We start from the raw sequence: 24,014 nt of genomic DNA, 5'->3' as shown, positions 1-24,014 counted from the left end.
GGCTGTAGCGGATGATATTTTATGTGAAACGCACACCGTCAGAACAGTTTAACGCATTAAAAACTTATTTTTTTTACAAATGTTTAGAACGAACTCAATTTGTTGAGAATGTTATTATGTTAAGAAAAAGTACATTATATGGTGGCGGCGAAAATGACCATGTGTGTGTGTTCTAGAACCCTGGTACTCATATTTATTGTTCAATAAGTAATCTCAATATTTATGTCTATTGCATCTTTACGTCCATTACACGAAATCGTAACATGAATTTCAAAATGACCCCCAGCCCAAAAACATATCCATGTTAAAAAAGTAACATAAGTCAACTTCAAAGCAAAAAATACAATTATTTATTATTCATGTTTATTAATGTAATTATTAATCGTTTTATAATTTTGAAGTCGGTGCTTTTCTGTAGCCAGGTATATATTATATTAATTTCTATGTTTTACTTGACACATTTTTGTTTTACAAATTTTAGTGATGGGTAGACCTAGTAGTGGGAAACCTACCCCAATGAGTTGCCATTTGATTTTGACAAGTTCCCTTGCAAGGTATCTTGGATCTACAATTGTTTTTTTATTTGGAAGTGCAGCATAGGTTAACTTCTGCACAACATTGTTTTTTTTTTACTAACGGCACTTTTTAATAAACTTGACGTTCTACTTGAGAGGAAATTTTTGTTTTTATTTTTATTAATTTTAACATAAATAATTGAACACAGCAAATATTAAGACAAAATATTAAACTTACAACTGTTAGAGTTTTAACTTGTTTTTGAGGGAATATGTCATGAATTTAAAATGATATATTTGAATATGTTAAAAGAATCAACACTGCTTAAATTATTTTGGACATTAAATGTTGGTTTATTTCTTTTTCTCCAGAGGTTTTATGAGAAATTTTTGTTAGTTCTAAAAGTGACGAGTAGAAGAAATCTACATTATTCGATGGAGTAATTCAATTTACTGGAAATATAATTTATATAAGATCAAACATAATAAAGAATATAAGTGCTATGAAAGTCCTCGAGACGTTCTCTGTATTCTGTGTAAAATTGTTAAAACGAAATATTTTTCATTTGAATTAACATCATTGTGTATTAAAATTTATGGCTTTTGTAGTCTTAGAAAAGTATATACTAAACATAGTCGCAAACATCTAGCATTAAATAATATAAATAGGAAAAAACTTGAGTTTTTTTAGATGATAAAAAATAGCTCATATTTAGTTAAGCTATGTTATGATATAGCATGAACCTAAACACTATTGATAAAAAGGTATTAATTCTTAAGCAACTTGCTTTAATCAAATGAAAAAAAAAATTTATTCGCTTAGAGAAATTGGAACTAAACAAGTTACTTTAGAAAAAAAACTTTCCCAGTCCGCGTTGAAAGAGTAGATTAGATTATGTCAAGTTTAACAGCCGGTTTGCGTTTGCCGCTTCAAGTATAGTACAATTATTAATTGTTTTAAATAAAAACTTAAAAAGTACATTCCTTTGTCGTTGAAACATTTGGCGTATAAAAACTTTAAGTAGTACTTTTAAAGTTTAATTTTTTTAGCGTTTTAATAGTAGTTGAAAGTTTGAAGTTTGTCGAGTTATTGTCGGTTATTTTTTTTAACTTTAATGACGAAATCTTGTAAAGGCGAATGACACCGGAGGCAGATTTCGGGTCAGTGTCAAAAAACAAAATGATAAACATTTCTAATGGAAAAAAATCCGTCTATGTTTATTTCAAAGCTTTTTACCGCAAGGGTCTCGCAGGCAGACAAGACGGATGCTCTCCTTAGGAAATCTACTCGAGGGGACTTGAGGGTGAGAAAGAGCCGGACAACTCAAAGTGTGTGGTGGCGAAAATGCCAGCCGCTCGTTTCTGAACCGTTTACAACGATAATTAATTGTTTCGGAATGCTTTTCAAAGGGCAACTTTTACTTTAGTTCAATCGCGATTGCACAAATCATACATATTTAATTACACGGTACATTTAAACCGAGTAAAGTAATAATAATATGTTCTGCTCGATTAAACACAACGGTCTTTCGTCGAGTGGCGGCGATAAAGTACACATTAGTGTCACCGTATAAATTTCAACCCCACATTTTGCGGTACATAAATAATTCAATATTGAGATAACAATATGGCGGTGAATGCTCGGAGAAAAATAATTATAAATACTTGAGCGAGACGTGGGTGAACCAGATAAACAACAGCTATATATTGCCTTCACATCCTGTCAGATCCTAAAAGGTTTTCCGAGAGCAATGATATAAAGACAATGGCGAAAATAATAGCGTCAAGAAAGAGTGTCCGTTGAGGAACCGACGAAAAGGATAAGGTTTAGGCGAGGGTAAGATAAAAAGAAAAAAAGACCTTTGAAACTTTTTACATTGACAGAAGTAATTACACCGTCGAGCCTGTGATAAATGCGAAAGCGTTAAACAGTACAAAAGGGATAATAGCTTAACGTTATCGCTATACTTTACCTTTTACCTATTGCCAACGGATTGACTGATTTATATGTGATTCCGTCCACCAAAAAACATTTATCAACTTCTTACAATTTAAGTGCAGATTTTATTAGTTGAGTCCGAGACCGAGATCCTAAGTTAGTCCCAACAGCACAAGATTATCCCGAGAGCCTATCCAGAATACTCTCAGCTTTTGGGAAAAAAAACATTGGGGAACTAAGGAGCTCCTAAGGAGTACTCGACTAGTAAATTTTACTCCAATAAGCTCCTCAAGAGAAGTGCGTAAGTCCATGAAATTCGTGGTATTGCAAGTTTTTTAATTTAATTTTGTGTTTCGGCTAGCTAACTGGTAATTTATTTTATAAAAAATTAATTAACAATTTCATCGAATCCTACTTAATTCACATTCGAAGTGACTTCGTTAAGTTCTTACGGTTTTCCTATTTGGAGAAGGTTTCCTCCTTATTATCCTGATAATTATTACATTTTAAATTTAACATTTTTCTGAAAATTAGTTATTTTATTTATATGACTCCATTGTGTTATTTAAATTTTATTTGTCAATATCAAATAGATAAGAAAATAAGTTATGAAGTAAGAGTTTTTTTTTTTTAAAGATAGAATATATTTTTTTAATAAAAACGTAGGAGAACATCAGGATGCTAATAGTGACTCCCAGAAAGCCCCCTTTAGTTCCTTATGCTGTCAGGGCAGGTCCTAAAAATTGAAGTTCTCATTACCATTAGACTTACATGTATCCGAAAGTAGGTATTCGGATAGATTGTGCTATAAATTGACCCTATTTGTGAATTTTTCGCGAGGTAACACGGTTCTTATTTTTAATGCTCACCTGCTTGTTCGGCACCGGTAATTGGCTTTTCGTCGTCCGAGTCCAGGCGATCCATTTCGGTCGGTGGGTCTGGCAAGTCAAACGACAGTTCGTTTCCAATAGTTTTTTCCTCGTCCGCTTCTGACAGAGGTGGCGGAGGTGGCCAAGTAGAATCAGCTCCTTGGGCGACCTAAAAAACATCATTGACATTCAAGTAGGTCAAGTGTAGATACTTCAATCGCGAGCCAACGTCTACTGGTTGTGCAATCTCTCGGATGCAAAGACAATCTTTAGTGGATATTATGCTTTATGTTTTTGAAACAAAAGCTATGCCCAGCACATAGCCGGCAATCTGTCGAAAAATTCTGAACAAGGAAAGAAAAGGGGAAAGTTAAGAAGAACGGGAGGGGTGGGAGCGAATTGGACTGTGATAAGTGTGGTTGGTTATGGTGATGAGAGAAAATCAATAATTCTTTGATAACAGTTAAGAGTATATTGAATAGATAATCAGCTGCGAAGAGATTATTTATAAGAGACAAAAAACCAGCTGCTCATATATGACATATTGTTTTCTACAAAGGAAATATTGAAGAATTTTTAGTCTAAGCCAAAATATGTTGTCACCAAAAATTAGTAATAAAACTAGGCTAAGTAGGAAACAGATTTTTAATTTATTGATTTTTTATGTAAAAATTGTTGGGTTTTAATATTGAAAAAATTGCAAATTGAATTTATTTAATTACAAGAAACTGCCATTTATAAATATAAATCGGTTTCCTACATAACCTAGTAAAGTAGCCCAAACACTCGAATCTCTTTACAGAATTTAAATTGGACCGACCTATGTAGTCTGACTTTTTGGTCTAAAATAAATCAAAACGGCTTTCGCTCATAGAAAAAATTATTTAAATTTGAAATTTATTTAAACATTTTTTTCCCCCTTAAATATCGCCTATACAAAACTCGTTCAAAACAGACTACGTGCAATCCGCTTAATATTCAATATCTTTTCGTTTAAACTAACTTAACGACTGAGACGCAGATGAAAATTTACTCAAACGTTTTGCAAACAAATTGAAACCACCTTAGTGGAAATACGCGTACACGCGAATGGTTATCGTCGAAGGGTAGTAATATAATAGTGATAATTCATTGCAGAACTTTTTGGCAAACGATCGTTGGAAGTTTTCGAACTCACCTGCAACGCCGTTAAAATATATTATCGTTAATCGGAATGTCGTTTTCGAAACAAAAGTTCGACATTTCCAGCCATTTCCATTTAACGTTAATACTTTTCCAACAGCTTTTGCCGGCAACGGCCCAACAACAGGCATTTAGAAACTCTCTTGTGCCGGTCGCTTACGCGTGGAATTTTCGCTTGTACTTTAAAGTATTTTTAGCACCGACAGAAACACCTGTCGACCCGCAAAAATAACAATCGTACATATTTTGTTTGTATATTGTAATCCCGTCAAAGCTATTGGCCGCGGTGTTGTCGTGACACACAGTCAGTGCCAATGGTAAAAAAAAATATATATATATACATATACATATACAACATAAAGTATACAAGTCGATTTTCAACATGACCGTTAATAGAAGTCATTAAAACCGCAAAGGGGTCATAGTCCCTGGCCCGTTATTGGTTTTAATCGAAAACCATGTAAAAAAAAAAAAAAAAGGTAAAACAAAAACCAACAATAATAACACGTCTTGTTAAGGACTTGTTTTTCAATTGAATTTCATTATAATTAGAATCGTTATAATTTTTTTTTTTTTTTAATTGCTAATCGATTGGATTCCAAGTCGATAACATTGCGACTGTTACGCTAACAACACATTGTACGCACGACACAAGTGTACACATATGATGTAAATATAAAAAACAAAATATTCTACCCTCGCTGACATTAAATAGATACACCTAACGTGATATTATTAACACAAACATAAAGAAGGGTACATTTTGTTAAAAAAAAAAACACCTTTTCCGATGTCCCTCGTAATTTGTGTTATTGACGTTATTTTTTTTTCGACGTTAAAGTTGTTAAAAAATACATACAAAAGAGTTTTCTTCGAGTTCGTATTCTCGGAGACCATTATTTATAAAATATTATTTGTAGTTATTGCGTGAAACTGTTTGAAATAAAACAACAAGAAACCCGAACGAGTTATTTTTTATTCGAGCACGGAAATATACATTTTCGTTTGAACGTTTTCATTTGAGTCTTGTTAAAATATTACTGATTTTATTATTTTTTTTTTACATAAAAAAATGTTTATTTCATAAAGGATAAATGTGTATAAAAAAAGTATTTCATGGCTGATTGCAAAAAAAACTAATTGATATCAATATTTTTAAAAATATTTTAAATCTCACAAATCGTCGTGAGATCATTTTTAGGCCCAACGAAAAAATCGTATAAGGTCGTGGAGTTTAGGTAAAAAATAATCGTTGCTAAAAAAAAATGAAAACTTTATTTTATTGAGTTATTGTTAAACATATGAAATGTTCTAGTTAATTTAAGTGAATACTCTCAACTTTTGAGAAATATTACTATAGTGGTTTTCGAGTTAAATCATTTTTATTACTTTCGAATTATTATGAATTTCCTCGTTTTAAATAACCGATGAGGCATAAGATTATTATCGTTTACATAAATGAATGCCAACTGGGTGGAAAAGGTTTTTTTTTTAAAGAAAGAATCGCCTTCATTTCAATTATTAAAACATTTTATTATCTACGAGGAGCGCTGTAAATTTCAAAATTTTAATCTTTCTTATTTCTACCGCAAAACCTTTTTAAACAAATAATTTATCGCTCTTTACGCTCGACGTTGATTAATTTAATTTTCTTCCAACACAGCTGTTGAAGATCGAATTACAGGTTTCGTCAAGACCAACCCTTAAGTATTTCGCTCATTAGTTTACAGTCATTAAAAAAATAATTGTATCCACCGTAATTATTGTTCTTTCCTCTGCCGGTGAACATAATAATGAAAAAAAACATTTAACCGCTTATGTCGTTTTCCCTAACATCAAAAACAATTACTTTGTGTTTCTAAGCAAGCTTTAAATGATATAAATCAACGTCAGGAAGTAAAACGGATGTATTCCGTTTTTAACTTAGATCAATAAGATGGTTTGCAGTTAACTTGAATACGAAAAAAACAAAAATAAATATCTTATACGTTGACAGCCAAAGAGCTTAATGTCTCTCACTCGAAATAAGGGCTAATCTTTTGTTTTTCTCGGTAAACACGTGGGTAACAAATTTCCAAACCGTTCTACTCGTAAGTAAGTTTCCCGAGAAGTGGGTGATTGACGTAAGCTCGTGGGAAACGGAAAACTATTTAACGTTAGTACACCGCAGTGTCTATTGGCTCGCTATTGACGTGAACCATACTTTTATGTTTTGTACACTCGGGAATTGTTAAGTGTAACGAACTGATTGGTTTTCTCGAATCGTTTTCCTTCGGAGCACGTTTTTTTGGAAACTACCCAAACTAAAACCAACTGCACCGGTACGAGGTGGCCGAAATATATTGTTAAAGATTAAAACGTTTCACGAAACTTTGGCGGGACCAAAGTAGGTAGAGTTAAATTTTAAATTAGTCCAATCCTTAATTTTAACTATACCATAAAAAAAGGAGCCACGACAGAAAAAGTCTAAATTGAGACGTTGAAGTTTTTTTTCCGCTTATAAATTATTACAAGTTCGTTAAAAACTAAGGAGGTCTTGGTATTTTCGGGGAAATCGTTACGTTCCTTTATTCTGTATTTTTCAACGATACACTAAATAATGCAGTTGTCACTTAAAACAAAATTATTCAACTTGGAGGAACCCTTTAATTATGTTCTCTTTTAATGAAAGCGAAATTACCAAGAAGGCCACAGGTATAGTCCGTTTTTTTTTATATAATAGGAGTTGGTAGTTTAATGTTTTATTTGTTTTGGACCTCGACTGTATTATACAATAAGTATTAGAGTATTCGAGTATTAGAGACAATATAGCGATAGAGATAACAATAATAATAATATTGTTTATTAGAAAAACATAAGGAAAAAAATAATACACAACATTTTTATTAAATGCTATAGCTAGCTTTAAGGAAAAAAGTATAGTAATGAAAATTGAGGTCATTGAAAAGAGTAGTAGGAGGAAATGAAAATGTCAAAAAATTAGGGAAAAGATGAAAAGAAGTAGTCTATTAGCAAGGGAAGAAAATAAAACGAGAAAATCCACCAATTAGGACCACATGTAAGCGACAAACGGGACTGAGATTAGAGATAAGCCGAAGGCAAGTGTAGGAATGAGGTTAAGACCAGTTCTTAATCGGGGAAAAAGGAAATATCTTTACGAAAGAGATGAAGTGACGAAGATTAGATCATTTTGTCTGACACACGCAGAAAGGATTTCAGGTAGTCTTTCTTAGCCCTTAAAGGAATTGACAAATTCTTCATTCCCATATTGGCGGATTCGTTTGGGGATAACACCGGTGTTCCTGTTCTCGGACAGTGATTAGAATACTTACGTTTAGGCGAAGTGTGGTTTACATAATGAGGGAAATATTTGTTAGTAAAATAAATGCAAACGCTTACCGATTCCGACTGTGTTGTTGGCGGCGGAGGCAGAGAGAACTCGCTGCTGTTGATGTCGGTTAAGTCGGACATGTCAGCGACAATGGAGTTTCTAGCGCTTGCCAGCTGTTCGGCCAATTGACGTTCGCGTTGGGCATTGACAATGGCCACAGTCTTCTCGACCGCTTGATCGCACAACAGATTGACGGCATCCTTGACGCTGTTGATCAGGGTCAACTTGTATTCCTCTAGGCACTGAGCGGCCACGTCCTCGTCGGCGATCGCGTTCCCTTTGTCGACGATCGCTTCTCCTTTGTCAACGATCGCGTTTCCTTTGTCGACGATCACGTTTCCTTCGCCGACGATCGCGTTTCCTTCGTCTACAATCGCGTTTCCTTCGTCGACAATCGCGTTTCCTTCGTCGACGATCGCGTTTCCTTTATCGACGATCGCTTCCCCTTTGTCGACGATCGCGTTTCCTTTGTCGACCAGCGCGTTTCCTTTGTTGACGATATCGTCACCTTCGTCGATGATCGCGTTTCCTTTGTCGACGACCGCGTTTCCTTGGTCGACGATCGCGTTTGCTTCGTCAACGATAGCGTCTCTTCCGTCGTTGACCGTTTCGATCAAGTTTGGCCCGACTGTAACGTCTTCAATGGGAGATGCTTTTTCTTGGCGTTCCTCGACCACTGTCAAAATTAATTCTGCTTTCAAATCGTCTTGTTCGGCAGGCAAGGAAGCTCCCCGCTGCACGTGGGCCTCCTCTTTTTTCGTCACGTTTTCCGAACAAGGCAAACCTGGAAAAAAATGTGTGTTAAATTTTGAACAAAAGCTAGATTTAATGTAGAAGCGTGATAAGGATTTAGACATTGTCAGGGTATGGGAGCAGGGGAAAGTGGAAAGGAGATTTAGTGACGCATCACAAAATCACATCTGGAGCCCACAATTTAATTGTGCATGTGTGTAAGCAAATCGAATAATTTTGTTTGGCTGATCGACAGACTGAAAACTATCTCCACTAATCCATCCTAACCCTGGTCGTAGATAAAACGCAAAGCACGGTAAAATACTTTTCACAAAATGAACATGTCTTTTGGGCCGGTTGGATTTATTGTCCCATCGAAATACCGTCGTTATCAGCGGGCTATAAGCAACAAGATGAAACGTTCATGGTCCAATTTCTTTCAGACGGGAAAAAGAACTTAACATGAATTTTTAGACTAAAAATTCGCTGTAATTGATATTTTTTTTGGTTCCTGGAGTCGGTACTTTAGGGTTCCTCGATGAGAGACATAACTAATGACTACCGAGTGAGATTAATGAACTGTCTAGTATTGAAACATTTTTTCGGGTTGTCCGTGAAGGCTGTATGATTAACCGTTTAACGGGGATGTACCGCAGACAATGGCTGTTCGCGGAATACTCGGACGTAAAACTTTTGTCAAAACCGTATCCGGAACTCTTCGTAGAAGGGTTGTGTCAAAAACAGCTGTCTTTTGAGGGATTGAGTAATAGCCTTCGCGTCGGAGTGAAAATATTTAACAGCTCTGTCGCCACGTACCAACCGTCATGCCGTGGTGATATGAATGAGACAAGTAATAGGACCTAGATTTCGTATGAGACTGATTGTCAACAGTTGCGGCTGTAAATAATGATATTTATATTGGACGACGGTAATAATTTAACGATATGTGCTCGCGACAGCCGGTCTTTAAATGAAATAAATTAAGAACGTCGTTGCCCAATGTTGAATAACAATAAACGCACTGACATTTAGACACAGCAATAACCGTTGCGTTATAAATCGTTCGAAAATGGACGCTTTTCAATTGTCCTGACAAATACACAGAGAACGACGGTTATGAAGAAAACGATTTGGGACCCTTAACTAAGAACCCTATAATATTAAACTCAAAACCAGCCGTCTTGCAAAAAAAACATCAACAAATTTCTGATTTTTGCGGCACTTCAAAAAAAAAAACCCCATTTGAAAACGAATAATAATTTGATTTGGACTCATCATAATACCGTTTCTGCATAAACGAATTTATTAAATACAACTGTCATCGATTGTAAGGCGATGCTGTTATTATTCGTTTAATTTTTAAAGCAATTGAACAAATTAAAAATACTGTTTTGTGAGGTCTCAATAATTGTTTATTAATTGGACAATACAATTGAAGAATTTAAAAAAAATACCGACTGCGCATAACTATTAGTGGATTTATTCTGAAAACTCTAAAAATATTTCATACAAACGCATTGAAAATTATCACTTTTTAACGACGTTTAAGTTCGCATTCCTTTTTAGTAAACAAATTCTGTGATAAAATTTAAAAAGTTCAACGAGATAGAACTTTTTGTCAATTGCCGTTCATCACGTACATTTCAAAATGTATTTCCGACATATTAATATATTAACTTAATGTAAAACCGCAAAAAAATGTATTTATCAAATTCTTGGGGGTTAACGTTTCTCTAATAAAAATTATGTTATTTTGTGAAATAGTGAGAAAAAAGAACATGCAATTCAAACATTTCAAAGTGATTAAACTAAGGATTGAAAAGTTTTACAATATTAAAGCTAAAACAAATAAAAGCCTACATTTTTAGTTTATGTTAGGTTAGGTTGAGTTAGGAGAATATTTTATGTAAGAAATTGAAATCGTTTTATTTTTAATAAAAAATGTCCGAACAAATTTATTAAAGACTGGATAACACCAAAAAAAAAAAGAAAAAAGTAAGTGAAAATCAAAATTTGTACCTACTTCCAAATCAACCCCAAAAAACTACCACTAAACATTGTGTCTATAAATATTTTATAAGGCTCAGATTTTAGTAAAATGAAATATGTTTAAAATAGTATTTTATTTTAACTTTTCCAAAAAATCGGTTGTTTTTAAAATTGGTTTTTTTGTACATTTTCTAATTTTTACTCTAACGATATTCTAACACTTGGCCGAACAACTTCTAATAAAGCATAATAGGAATGATTTTATTTTTATCTAACTGAACTTCTACAAGGGAATAAAACCAGTAGGTATATTATTTAAAGTGACGAGAACCAAAAGGTAAGATGAAAGTGAATGTTTTCTTTATAACATTTGAAAATAATGCGTTTTTTTTCTATCTACGTTTATCTTATAATTTTTCATCATTTTTCTGTAGGTGTATTGAAGAAAACCAATGAACGTTCCCGTAAGTATACATAGAAAATATATTTGTTCCGTTTTGGTTAACATCACTTCGAAATTGAAGATAATTACAGGGTTGTCCACTTAACGCAAGACACTAATTTTCTGTGAAAATAATTAAAATTTTGTAGTGCTTTTTGAAAAATTTAGTTAACGTTATTTTACAGTATTAAGCAGTGTTCAATTAATTTTACATTTTTAGGTAATTTCAATAGTTCTATCAAATTTTGAACATTAAATAGTAACGTAAGTATTTTATTATTACAATTGTTTGCGAACATTTTAGTAATGATGATTTTATACATATAATATGCTCAATAATTAAACCCGATAGGGAGTTCACTGATTAAATGACAATGATATGTGTGAAGTGCAATAAAAACTTATCGATTAATGCGTTGCATGGTAAAAATGATAACTACAGTTTTATCGCATAGTAATAATTATAACATAATCATGTTCAATAGCCAAGTCCAGTACTGTTATCGGTGCGAGTGATATTTGTAGTGTGTGCTTTGCGTTTATGGATTAGATGCCAATGCCTACAATAGGAATTTATCGCAAAAGAAGCCGATGCTATGAGTAGTGATATATATATATATATATATATAGAGGTTGTCGACGAGAAGATGTTAACATTTACGTGATTCTCGGGTGTCTTACATTGAATGGATGATCATGCTGTTTAAGCTGAGTGATAAAAATTTGGGACTTACTTTTGGATTTGGCAGGTGGACATTTGGCGAATTGAGGTATGGGCACCCTCCAGAACGGTTCCACTAAAACACTTCGCTGGTTTCTGTACGGTTTCGGAGCACTGGTCGAAGCGCCTTCGCTGACGCCGGTGACGGAATCATTGCTGCTCCGCCGATGCTCGGTAAGTCGGTTGGATTGTCTCTGCAACGTCTTGGCTCTCCTTGAAGTCGACGCATCGTCGCTCCCTTCGCTCCGGGCGTGATTCATCGCTAGGGCAGCCGAAATGGCAACGGCTACATTATCCGGTTCGAACGGGTGCGAAAAATCATCTGCGCTCGACCGACGGGTTTCGGAGTCCTTACTCGACGAGTCCCGGGACAGTTGCGATATCAACGTTTTGGTTTCGGATACGGATTCGGTTGAATTTTTCTCTCTAGATTTGGTCCATGAAAAGCTCCTTTTGTTTAAAAAGGTCACCACGCCGTTAGGTGGTGTGGCGACCTCAGCGGCACACGACTGTTCGACAGAGTCGGTCTTTGACTTTTTCCTACCGAAAATCGGAGTGATGAATCCTAAATCCTTGGATTTTGGTTTGTTCTCCGTTTTCTCGTTAGGTATGGAGTTTTTCTTGCTGCCGTCTTTGGACCCCTTCCTCGAGATCACGTTGAAACATTCGATCATACGATCGTCGTCACTGTCGTCCGTTTCGCCGTTGCACAAATCTTTGGACTTTTGCGTTTCCAACACTTGCATGTATTTCCGGACGGAATCGTTGGATCCCTGTTTTTGCAATGCGGGCTGTCCGGCACGGCTGGTCGACGCTTCTGATTGCAGGTCGTTCGGGATCGACGACCTGGGGGCTTTGGGCAACGGCCGTACCGTACCTTCCGACAGCCGTTTCGTAGGCACGTTTCCAGCTGACGGTGGTCTAAGGCTATTGTCAGACTCTGCTATGTCTTCCAGATCTTCGGTCACCCATTTCCTCATACCCGATTGGCTCACTTCGTGCGGCGGCGGGTCCCTCGTGCAATCCACCGTCATTGCGCGGTTGTTCTTGTTGAAGTTCTTACATTTCTGAAAGGGAGGTATCGGCGTCAGACCCAAATCCAACTGGCTTTTGATCAGCTCTTCGGCCGACTTCGTCAAAGGTTCTCTGGCAGGTTCCTGTTCCATGGCTTGCGCGACGGTCTCGGGTATCATTGGCTCGTCGCCGCCGCCCGGGTTCGATTGACGGCATTCCGATTCGGGCGGGTTCCCGTGGGAGTCCAACGCCTCGCTCACCCCGACCGGTATGACGTCGCCGGTAACCTCGCTGCCGATCGGCCGGTTGACACCCGCGGCCGTGGATGCCAGAATCGCGATGGTCCCGGTCTCCGCGGCCAATTGTCTCACGGCCGTGGCTTCCACCAGATGCACCGAGCCCGCGTCTTCGTTCCTCGTCGCCTTCGGGTCCGCGGTAGTGCCCAGTATGGCTATCGATCCGGTTTCGGCCGCCAAAGTCCTGCAAGCGGTCGCCTCGACGTAGCGCACTTCCGGCAGGTAAGTGGACGTGGACGGGCGGACGCGAGAAGGCGAATCGTTCGGTGTTCTGACGTTGGCCGTCATGCCCAGTATTGCCACGGAGCCCGTGTTCGCCGCCAAAGTCCGCACCGCGGTGGCCTCGACGTAGCGTATGGACAGTCCGTCCGCATCGGAATCGACGCTGCCCGAAGGGATGGTCCGTTGGTCGTTGGATCCTTGTTCGGACGATTCATTGTCCGTCACAGACCGAGCGGTGTTTCGGTCTGAAGCGGACGATTTCGATCTAACTACTGTAACAAAAAGGAAAAATGTCTTAATAAAAATTCATAAAAATTAAATAAAAATAATCTATTAATTTCCTAGACGGGCGATACAGCTGAGTGTCTACCCATAAACGATGCCATGTAAATAACTTTCATCACATTTGCATGTACATACTGTATAGATCCGTTAACATATTTCTCTGATAATATATAAAAAAAAAAATGCATTACTACTAAACAAGTATATTACACGCAAATGCAATAAAGGCTAGGGGAACAGTGGCTGGGGCGGAACATGTTGGGTCGGGGGAGTTGAAATCACTTGCAAATAAACACTTCGATGCGAATCTGGAGACAGTAGGACGTATTGTAATAACAATAATGTGCATAAAATTGAATTTTTATTGTAAGGGTATAAAAAGAAAAAAAGTCCACCCCTTCTAGGGAAAAGAATTTTTTCTTCTGACCCAATTAAGTATGCACCTTTCGCGGTAGGTACTAATTTGAGTCGCTACATGAAGAAAGCGGTTGGGAAGTTTAAAAGATATTGTCGGTACATACAAACACACAAAGAATTAAAATATAAAAACACATGTAATTGTAAAAACAATATCTTCTCAGCTCCGCATCGAAGCTATACATATTTAATAATTTCGCACAAAAAAAAATAACACTTCTGAATTCGCATCCGAGATGATTTCTAATATACTTTTTCCAACATTGTATTTGCATTACAACTATTATATCATATTCTTTTGTGGCCAATATGTTTCGGGACCGTCGAAACTTTAGCTGTAAATGACAGCGAGAAAAATATCTGGGGAACTCAATATTTCCACTCGATAAAACTTGTTCTCATATTTCACGTCCTGGACACGTAGTTACTTTTGAACAAAAATGTCCCAATCTTCCCAGAAATAAGACAAACGTTTATTGTTAATTTTGTTTTAACCAACACAATACCGCTAATAGTAACTGGTATAATATAAACCGTGTACCTAATGGGATGAATATGGCTGTTGTAAAAAAAAAAAACAATCACCGTTTTTGTTATTATGTATAAAGGACGGTAAAATTGTCTCCAATCAACACCGAAAAAATGGTAAACCGTTAAAAAAAAGACCACCGTGAACTGCTCGAAACTCATCTGGATGCATAATTTAAAAAATATACTAATTTGTTGGTTATTTATTAAAAATTTTAATTGTTCCATTTTGCTAGACGATGAATGATAAATAAATTAATACAATGTCTTAGTTGTTTTTAAACCAATTAATATTGGCAAAAGTTATTGTTGTCTAACGATGACGCTTTAAATTTGTTTTTTTTCTTAGTGTAATTATAATGGCGATGCAATTAATGTTAATACAATTAACAGTAAAACTTTTTAATGATCTGTCGACAGATTATTAAAATGTATATAACAGCAAAACTTTTTAATGATCTGTCGACAGATTATTAAAATGTATAGAAAAAAAAAATGTTCACATAGTTTTACTATGGTAATAATCCAAATGATATATTGCTTTATATAAGTAGTTATTTTATAAGTCAGTTACATTGACAAGTATGAGCAATGTCTGAGTAACAAATAATTTTGCTCGAGACTCACGAAAAAAAAATTTTTTTAAATATGTAAAAAATTTTATAATAATTAGAACTAAATATTTTTTTACTTTTAAATCAAACGTTGGCATAAAATCAAATATTAATACCAAAATTTGTAGCAACATTTTTTTTTAAAATATTATTATCCCTTGTTTGGATTACCGAAGCAATATAAATTTGTTTTCTTATTATAAGTATCATGTTATTGATATTTTTTATAGTATATTTTATGTAGGCACACGACTGATGTAATATTAGAAATTATTTTTTAGTCAACATAATAATAGTTTATGAGTTAATTTCATTTTATTTTGATAGTGCGAATTTTTTTATTTATTTATTGTTTTAATGTATTTGCACTTTCCGTGTTCTTGTGTTATGATGTATTTCAATTTCGAAAATTATTTTCCGCCCGAATTACTTTGAAAATTAGTTTTGTTTTAAACAGAAATGTAACAATCATCCATTTCTGCGTAACTCTGTAATAAACATAATCCGGGTAATTATTATTCAGGCGTACTGGACAATACTCGCATTTCTGAATTCAGTATAATGCAACAAGAAGAACAATCATTTCTCTTCGTTCCGATTTGGTCCCAACGAATAGACAGACGGACGGACGGATTTGTATTGTATTGTTTATAATATTTTATTGTGGGTGTTCTTTCGTCCAGTGCCGTCTGAAAGGAAACATAATGAAAAAGACCATCGGAACAGAAACGCTACACTTAACTTGTCTTAAACGTTCTCATTTGAGTGCACCCGTTTTGTCTTGGCCAAAGGGCTTATAGACAAAACCTATTGTCGAAGATGATGTTAAAGTTTTTAACAGTGAATTTAATAATGTTGTACTTAGTCGAGCGTAAGTCCAACTCTGTCGCTAACTTCGTCTCTCAAGTTAAAACTTCATCGAATTGCAATAATACAACGTTGAAAACGCTGTATTATGTAGGTCTGAAATAATTGTTATATTGAAGTCATACAGTTAAAATGGTTTATTAAATATTTCTGAAGTGTTCGCTGTGTCTTAACAGTTTTCAAGAATAAATAAAGTACTATATTATAACCGTTGTGTGTGATAACGGTACATTACATTATGTTGCAAAATTTTTTGGCATATATATCATATCTGTATATTTTTAAATAAATTACATTATTTGTTTTAGGCTAAACTATAATGAAATCATAACCGATGCTTGTCCGTTTGAAGATTCATTACCACTTGCATTGAATGGTGAATAAGCGTTTTTCTGGTAGATTGTTCTACGTTTCTATCTACTCTATATGTTATTAATACAATAAATAATTATTATTGTATTAATGTTTTGATTTCATCAAAAAATCTATTCGATTGAACGGTTTTCTAAGTTTTCCTTTTACAGAATGCCCTATATATATTTTGTGTAATATAATTGATACTATTAAAACATTATATTTAATTTGCCTATTATTGTAAATTAATTGCGTCCTAAACAAAGACTTTTGGTATTATAAATAATTAAAACATTAATTATTTCCCCCCTTTGTTTTTAGCTGACTACAATTATTATCCCTACGTATTATACAAGTTACAACTATAGATTTTTTTTATTAATTGATACATTTATTCACTTTTTTTCAAACTTGGCATTATTTTAATTTATTAATTATTTTTATTTAGTACGGTGAAATGTTGGTTACCTATCAAAATCTTTAAATACTTGCATCGAGACATTTTATTTAACCGCTCTTTGGACGTTTTTATAAACACTCTCAAATAATGAAAAATAAAAAGAATCAAAATCACTCTCTACTTGTTTTCCTTTTAAGTTTTAATATAATATACAGATTGACCTATAGACATTTCATTAATGTTTTTTACTCTTGAGTCTTATTTACTTTTGAACTTTTGTTAAACCCAGTCATTGTATAAATTATGTAACTAATACCCTAAGTTCACCCATAAGCCGCGACTGGAAATAAAACGAATATTGTTTTATTTCTTTTTGAAACGCTTGTAAACGAATTGAAAAACATAACGAAAAGTAAAAGGGCACTGCCCTGAACAATAAAAACAATAATAGCCAATCAACTCGGTATCGAATTTACGGACTTTTTCGGAGGACAGAGGGGAGGGTTGGGGTTGGGGTCATTGGGTCTTGGTGTAATATCTACTGATATTGTGTTTCATTCAATTGACACAAACGGTTAATAGGTCTGATCAGAGCAATTGATGTGACGGCTAATGGTCGTCGTAACAAAATAATAATCACTTTCTGAACAAAATACTTAAAACTAAAATTGAACAACCCGTTCGCCAATACTAAGCGAATGATATAGTTTTATTTTTTACTCTAGAACTCGGTGAAAATAAAGACAAATTTTCTCCGTTTTGTAATTTGACGTTGGTCAAGGAATTTTCCATAGTAAGCGGACTACAAATCATATGGGGCCAAAACGGTCCATTAGCCAATGCATTATGGTCGATCTAACATGAAACAAATACCTTTTTCGGCCCCGTATCGGACGAAGGTTGGACGCACAGAAGTCATACGCCATTAAGCTAGTCGGTATAATAAACTACAACTCTTGGAATCATTTAGCGCACAGTAGCTTTCGGTGGCCAGCAGATAAAAAACGTTTTTTTTTTTTTTGGTAAAAAAGCTTTGGAATAATACACAGCGGGCGAACGTTTTCGATGAAAACCCTCGCCCTCGGGGTAAATTATATTTTTGCAGGGAATTATATTTTGTGCCGAACTAGAATGTTCTCGTCCGCTTGATTGCTAATCGATTGGATTCCACCCGCTTCCACAGCTCGGCCGACCAGAGGCGATTAGTGAATTGTCTTGCGAACCGATACCCGTTTTGACAGCTTGTCAAGATAACATATTACCCCGTCCGTCCGGGCCAATGAGTCTAATTGCTACCCGAAAGCCAAAACCCGCCGGACAAGCGTGGAATTTAAATTGAAAATGAAAAAAGAATACCGACAATATTAAAGGAATATAAAATAAATACCAGTACTGCAGTGGGGTCAAGACACATTGGGAAAGGAGCGCATCGAGGATCTGTAGACGGTAGAAATTATAGTTAAACATTGTGAAGCCAAAAATGTGTTTTAAGTTTTATTTTTACCGTTTTTCTTGATTTTAAAAGGGGAGGTATTTGAACATTTTAAATTTTGGCCCAGGAAATTACCTTCCTGATATTATTTCTGATCTATTGATATGGTGTGTATACATAAACAATACCTTCCAGCTCAGCGTCGAAGCTAATATGCAGAGTATATAAATGTGGTTGTCAAAATAAACAAAAATTGCTTTTTTCGAGTAAATATTAAACATAACATTACCGCATAACCGTTAATAGCTTCCAGACAAAGTCATAAAACCGATTGACACGTTGTTATAAGAAAAATAGTAACGCAATAAGCAAAGAAGAAACGAAGCCAAAAAACCAACTCCTTTCACTTCGGCGCGCGATGACTATACCTCCTGTCGTGTATGACCGTTTTCATGTAGAAAATAATAAGGGGCTAAGATATTACTGTAAAATATATTCTAGCATGCGAGACAAAGCCAAATGAGACATCCAAATTACTTGTTTTCAAATAAAATAAGTGTATGAGTAAAAATGAAGTCGACGGAGGGGTTTACGTTGAATTACAGCATTGTTATTATTGAAATGCATAGCACAGAGATAATAATTTTTAGTACTAGTGGACTTTTGTAAAACCGTAAATTGAATCGCCAATAGCGGTTTACTATTCGTTCGGCTCGGTTTTTTTTAATAGTTATGGTGGTTAGAGGAAAGGTCGTCTATTAAATATCTTTGTCATACTAAAGTGCAAAAACCCTCGCCTAGAGATAAAAAAAAAACAAAATAATAATAATTAATACAACAACGTTAAACCAAAGTACAAAACCCTAAATAGTTTTTTTCGTTAACCAATAGTTGACATGATAAATCAGTCAATGACAACCACTAACCGATGTTTCAAAGAATTCTATGAAGTTACCAGTTTCCAATATTTTCTTTGGTAAAATAATTACTATCGTTACATCCTAATATTGTAATGTACTTTCAATATTATTGTTTATTTCTATAACGTTGTTGTGCGTTTAATTATTACTAGGCTTGGACGTTCTCGCTGTCTTTATAACGAAGAGATGATACCAGACGTTTACATACTAAATATTTTTTGTCAACCCGTCCGTAAATAGTACTTATTAACTAAACGATTATTTATAATAATTCAATTGAATTTTTGATAAAATAAACTCAAAATCTAAATCATTTCGATCCGGTTCAAATGACTAAAATAATAGGTTAGGATACAAAATGTTTTTATAAATCTGAAAAATAAATAAAAATCTTTCTTTTTACATTAAAAACATTCTAAATCGTTTTAAAAGTCTTAGGTACTTATCTTGAGGTACCTTTTTTAGGTAGCATCACAGCTGGCAGCCACTTATTTTATTTCCTAAATAAACTACAAAAAAATAGACACGGTGGAACATAAAATTAAAAGCATTTCAACGAATCCAAAAATAGTTTTTTTGCCAACTAATACACCTCATAACATAATAAAAGCAATTTTAAAGAGCTTTATGGTTTATATTGTTTAATTAAAACTTATATATATTATAATAAAATATAGAAACTTGTTTGTGTCGCTCTACTAGATGTTTTGCTGCCAAAGAATCATTTTCGTACAAATTGTGACTTTTTCCATTTTGTCGAATATGCGTTTTAAATATTTACCAACTCTTTTTACAATATTTATGTACAGTTTACAACAACTACAATAAACTAGTTAAAAAACCCGAAAACCGTTCGATCCGGTTCGAAGGACCAACGTTTTTTTATGTCTGTTAAATTGTTAGTTTGGCAAATTTTTCGACACCCTTTGTTATAGTTTTATGTTACAACAATGAACATAAGCAGAACTCGATTATAGGAAAATTAAACAAAGTACAGTTTTATCGTTGTAACTCTATCCGTCCGGCTTGGCGTAATCCGAGTATCGACAAATGACTTTTAACTAACAAATTGCCGGCTACTCGACGGTGACGGTTTTATCTCTGGGTAGTTATTATTTTGTTTTTTTATTTTTCTACAAGCAACAGCAAAGTACACGTTGTTGTCATTCCGCCGGGGCCCCGAGGGGGAGGTACCGGAATTCACGGTCCTGGCCGTGGATGCGGAATGGTTCGCGCCAGTGTAAAGCTTATCCGGAGGGAGCAAGCTCTGGCGAAGGGGAGTGAACAGGGAGAATGTATACATGGTCGCCGCGCTGGCCTTTCGCCCGTTCAGGCATTTCGGTGCCAAAATATTTGTCGCATCGCGGCCACGAAACCGCACTCGAACAGGCGTTGCAGAGTTATTGTTAGCACCGGGCCGACACTGTTTCCTGTGAACTTGACGCACTCGAAAACCCACCAGCTGGAACGTATTGGCAAATTAACCCCGAGCAACTGCACCTAGGCCGGGTGATCGGTTGACTATAGCCCGGCCAACAAGTCAGAACACAGTAGTGGGCTTTTTAAAAAATTATTCTTTTTCAAAAACGCCACAATGTAGCACTTAGTTAGCTCGAATTCAATAATAAGTTTTTCCACAATAAATCCCCACTCTATATGTGTCTTAACACACAAGGACTTGAGACTTTCAAACGGTAATGTAAAAATATACAATCATGTTATGTAAACTTTTCAAATTAAAAACATTTGCCGTAAATGTATACTTAGGTAGATTACCAGTTTTGGACAATATTTACTTTTAAAGTTTTGCAATTTGAAAATAATTTACGACCGGACGTGATGGGTTTAAACCAATACAACCTCCCTCCCTTCAGTCTTAAATAACTTTGTAAGTAGAATTTTCCAAATTGATTATCGAGTCGACTTTTTTAGCAAATTATTTTTGTAAATAAATTATTGGTTTCAAAATTAAATAAAGATTTTTACCGGTCTAGTCCAGATCATTTTTTACTTTTCATAATTCTAAATTCTATCTATTTTATACTGAATTGAGTCATATTTAAACGTGCTTAAAATATTATAATTTTTTTAGGACCTTAAATTTGATTTATTTATAATAGATATATTTTGTTGAAATTAATTGTTTTAGGAATTATAACAATGTGTATAGGCGGATTATCAACTTAACGTGAGACATTTATTTGAAAATTTCAATAATTTTATTTTAACTATTTTACAATATTACAAACTTTAGCTTTTATGTTTATATTGCAACATAAACGGTGACGTATAAAAATATATTATTAACATTTTAATTTAAGACAATTTTACCGACAAGTTTGTCTGTTTAAATCCAAAATTACCCTTACAAAAAAGTGTAACACTTAACCATTTTTTTTTTTCATCCAATAACTCGAAAAATAATTAATAAAAACTGGTTATTGACCACACACTAACAATCCCACGCACCTGGCCATATTTTGTGTACTATCGTGCACACTCTCTTTTATCAATGTTTTTTGCCTAGTCACTTATTTTGCGGCTGTGCAAGTATATAAGTTGTGTATTATTGTAAACAATTATCTAGATTTCTTGTACGGTATATTGCCACGGTGACACTTAAATTGAACTACTTATGCCACAGGGGCAATCTAGTCATTTAATGGTAATAAGTCATAAATGGAAATCGTTAAAGTATATGTTAATTAATAATTATTATTGGTCATTGCATTTTAGTATTTATTTAGGATTTAGGTAACAGCCCTGCCCAGCGGTCTGCAGTATTCATTATGTGTGTAATCTTATATGCTACCATATTTTTTGTATTTATTGTGGTTTAATGCATTTTATTCACACCTTTATTATTTATATAGTTTATGCCAAAGGATACGATTATTAAATGAGTCTTATTATTAGTTTGTTGAAATATTTGATGCCAAAGGGGCAATTATTTATTTATTTATTATTGTTTAGCATTGAATCGTTATTGATTATTGAAATATTACTTTGTTTGTTAAAATGGACTCTTGTTCATTTTATGTTGAAAAGTTCCAACTTAATGACTAATCTGACTTTCTTTTTGGGTTTAAACGGTTGAAGATGTTTTGTTTTTCTGTTGTTGACCGTCCGCTGTCTTTAAGTAAAGACATAATAGTCTTAAAAAATACTAATCACTAAAAACTTGAAATTAGAAAAATTAGAATTCAGCACGAGTGATTGGAGTATTGAAAACGTTGGTAAATGTTTTATTTTTTCTCGAATTTGAATGGATAGATTTTTTTTTTTTTAACAATTTTCTATCCATCAGGCACAAAGAAAAACCCAAACACTTATAATTCTTCTCCTGAGCTGTGCGTTTATTAGATTAATGATAGCTGTTAATCTTGATCGTTACCGTCGGCTGCAGCTGGTGCGATAAATTTAGCTACAACAAGTAAAAGTCCACTTAACACATTATGTTGATGGATAGCACGACAGTTTAAGCGTAATAGCTGTAAGAGTATCAAATAGTTCCGCCGTAGTAAAATACATACAAAATCACTTAAACAATTTAAATAAAAGTAAAGAAAAGAAACCAAACCGTTAACATCGCACGAAACTCTGATTAAGAAATGAACGTCCTACAAGCGCGTTCTATGTTGTTAAACGATAGTTTTTTTTTAATGAAGTAACATTATATTTTTACAAAAATAGTCAAATTCAAGGAACACACATTTTCAGCGTGAAACTGATTTGGCAGGTCTTCCAAAATCATTGTGTATTGGGCTTTTGTTATGGATATATTGTTATGTTAAGAATATAAATAAAATATTCGAGCCACGTCCGTTCTTACTATTCACATAAATCCAAAGCCCCGCAAGAATAGGTATATCAAGTTATTGATAAAGGATAGGGTGGGATAAAGAGATCACGGCAAAATCATATTATCCGAGCACGAAAAAAAACCAAACGTACCTTTTCTGTATATCAAAATTATGTAAAAAAAAAATAATAATAATAACTTTATTGTTATTATACTGAACTGTAAAAAATAAATCATACCTTTCAAAATAAAATATGTTTTCACGCTGTTAAAGGTAATTATTTAGAGAAATGTTTCTTTTTGTTTCATTACAAATGTATGTATTGAAATATATGTATTATTGGTTTATTATTAATTGCTAGGTATGCATGTGTAATACCAATAAATTGAACGTTTGTTAACCGAACAAATCAAAGGCAAAGCATTATTATTAATGGAATTTGAATGGAGTTTATACGATAGTTGCTTATAGGATCAAAGTCAACAGTAAAACGGTGAGCACAATTTTCGAAAACGTTTATAGAGAAGCCGTTGTTGTCATTAGCAATTAAACTATTATATAAACTATGAAAGATGTCAACGGTTGATTGAAAAAAAACAATATTTTTTTATTAACGGTATACTTTCTATTCAACAGCCCTATATATATGTATTAATTCTCCCACAGGGTCCAAGAGTCACTCTTGGGGAGTGCACATTCAAGTTCCATCCAAACGATGAATGTCCCGGTATTAACCCGGCGGAACGATACAAATCAGACTTAGGTAAACGAAAAAAAAAAAACCTAAACCCAAAAATGGGATTTACGACACAATTGGGAATGCGAAACGAGGATTTATGTGCCGAGTAGCATGCGCACATTTTTAAAATATTATGTCTGCAGCCAAATAAACCGTTTCGGGAAACAATGCCGCCGGTAAATAATGTTTTGTTGAGGTTGCAGCAAAAGATAAACGCTTTATTGTAGTAAAAAGTAGTTGGAAGTCGATTGTCTGAACTAACTCAAAAAAAAAAATCACCTGAAAACATTTTAAAACGTCTACGAAAAATCGCCCTAGACGTCGTCCAATTACAAAAAAAAAA

At 34.4% G+C, this 24,014-nt stretch overlaps 1 protein-coding gene across 2 annotated transcripts in view; it reads right to left on the bottom strand.

Moving 5' to 3' along the window:
• LOC126847721 (uncharacterized) overlaps positions 1–24,014 on the bottom strand; it is a 75,106-nt gene that overhangs the window by 14,629 nt on the left and 36,463 nt on the right. The window contains exons 2-4 of one of the 2 annotated variants that reach the window (XM_050588098.1): positions 11,794–13,584; positions 7,905–8,680; positions 3,324–3,492 (exon numbers count right to left, since the gene is read on the bottom strand). In XM_050588098.1, coding sequence (XP_050444055.1) covers positions 3,324–3,492; positions 7,905–8,680; positions 11,794–13,584 — 2,736 coding nt within the window. The remainder of the gene's footprint in view (positions 1–3,323; positions 3,493–7,904; positions 8,681–11,793; positions 13,585–24,014) is intronic. The other variant, XM_050588099.1, reaches the window with a different exon arrangement.

The sequence above is a fragment of the Adelges cooleyi genome, unplaced genomic scaffold, assembly GCF_023614345.1.
Source record: "Adelges cooleyi isolate 19-005CV unplaced genomic scaffold, UGA_ACOO_1.1 ACOO_flye_CR_arks_rails_tigmint_CR_PRNA_118, whole genome shotgun sequence".
Taxonomy (NCBI): Eukaryota; Metazoa; Arthropoda; class Insecta; order Hemiptera; family Adelgidae; genus Adelges; species Adelges cooleyi.
This window is presented reverse-complemented; position numbering and strand designations above follow the sequence as displayed.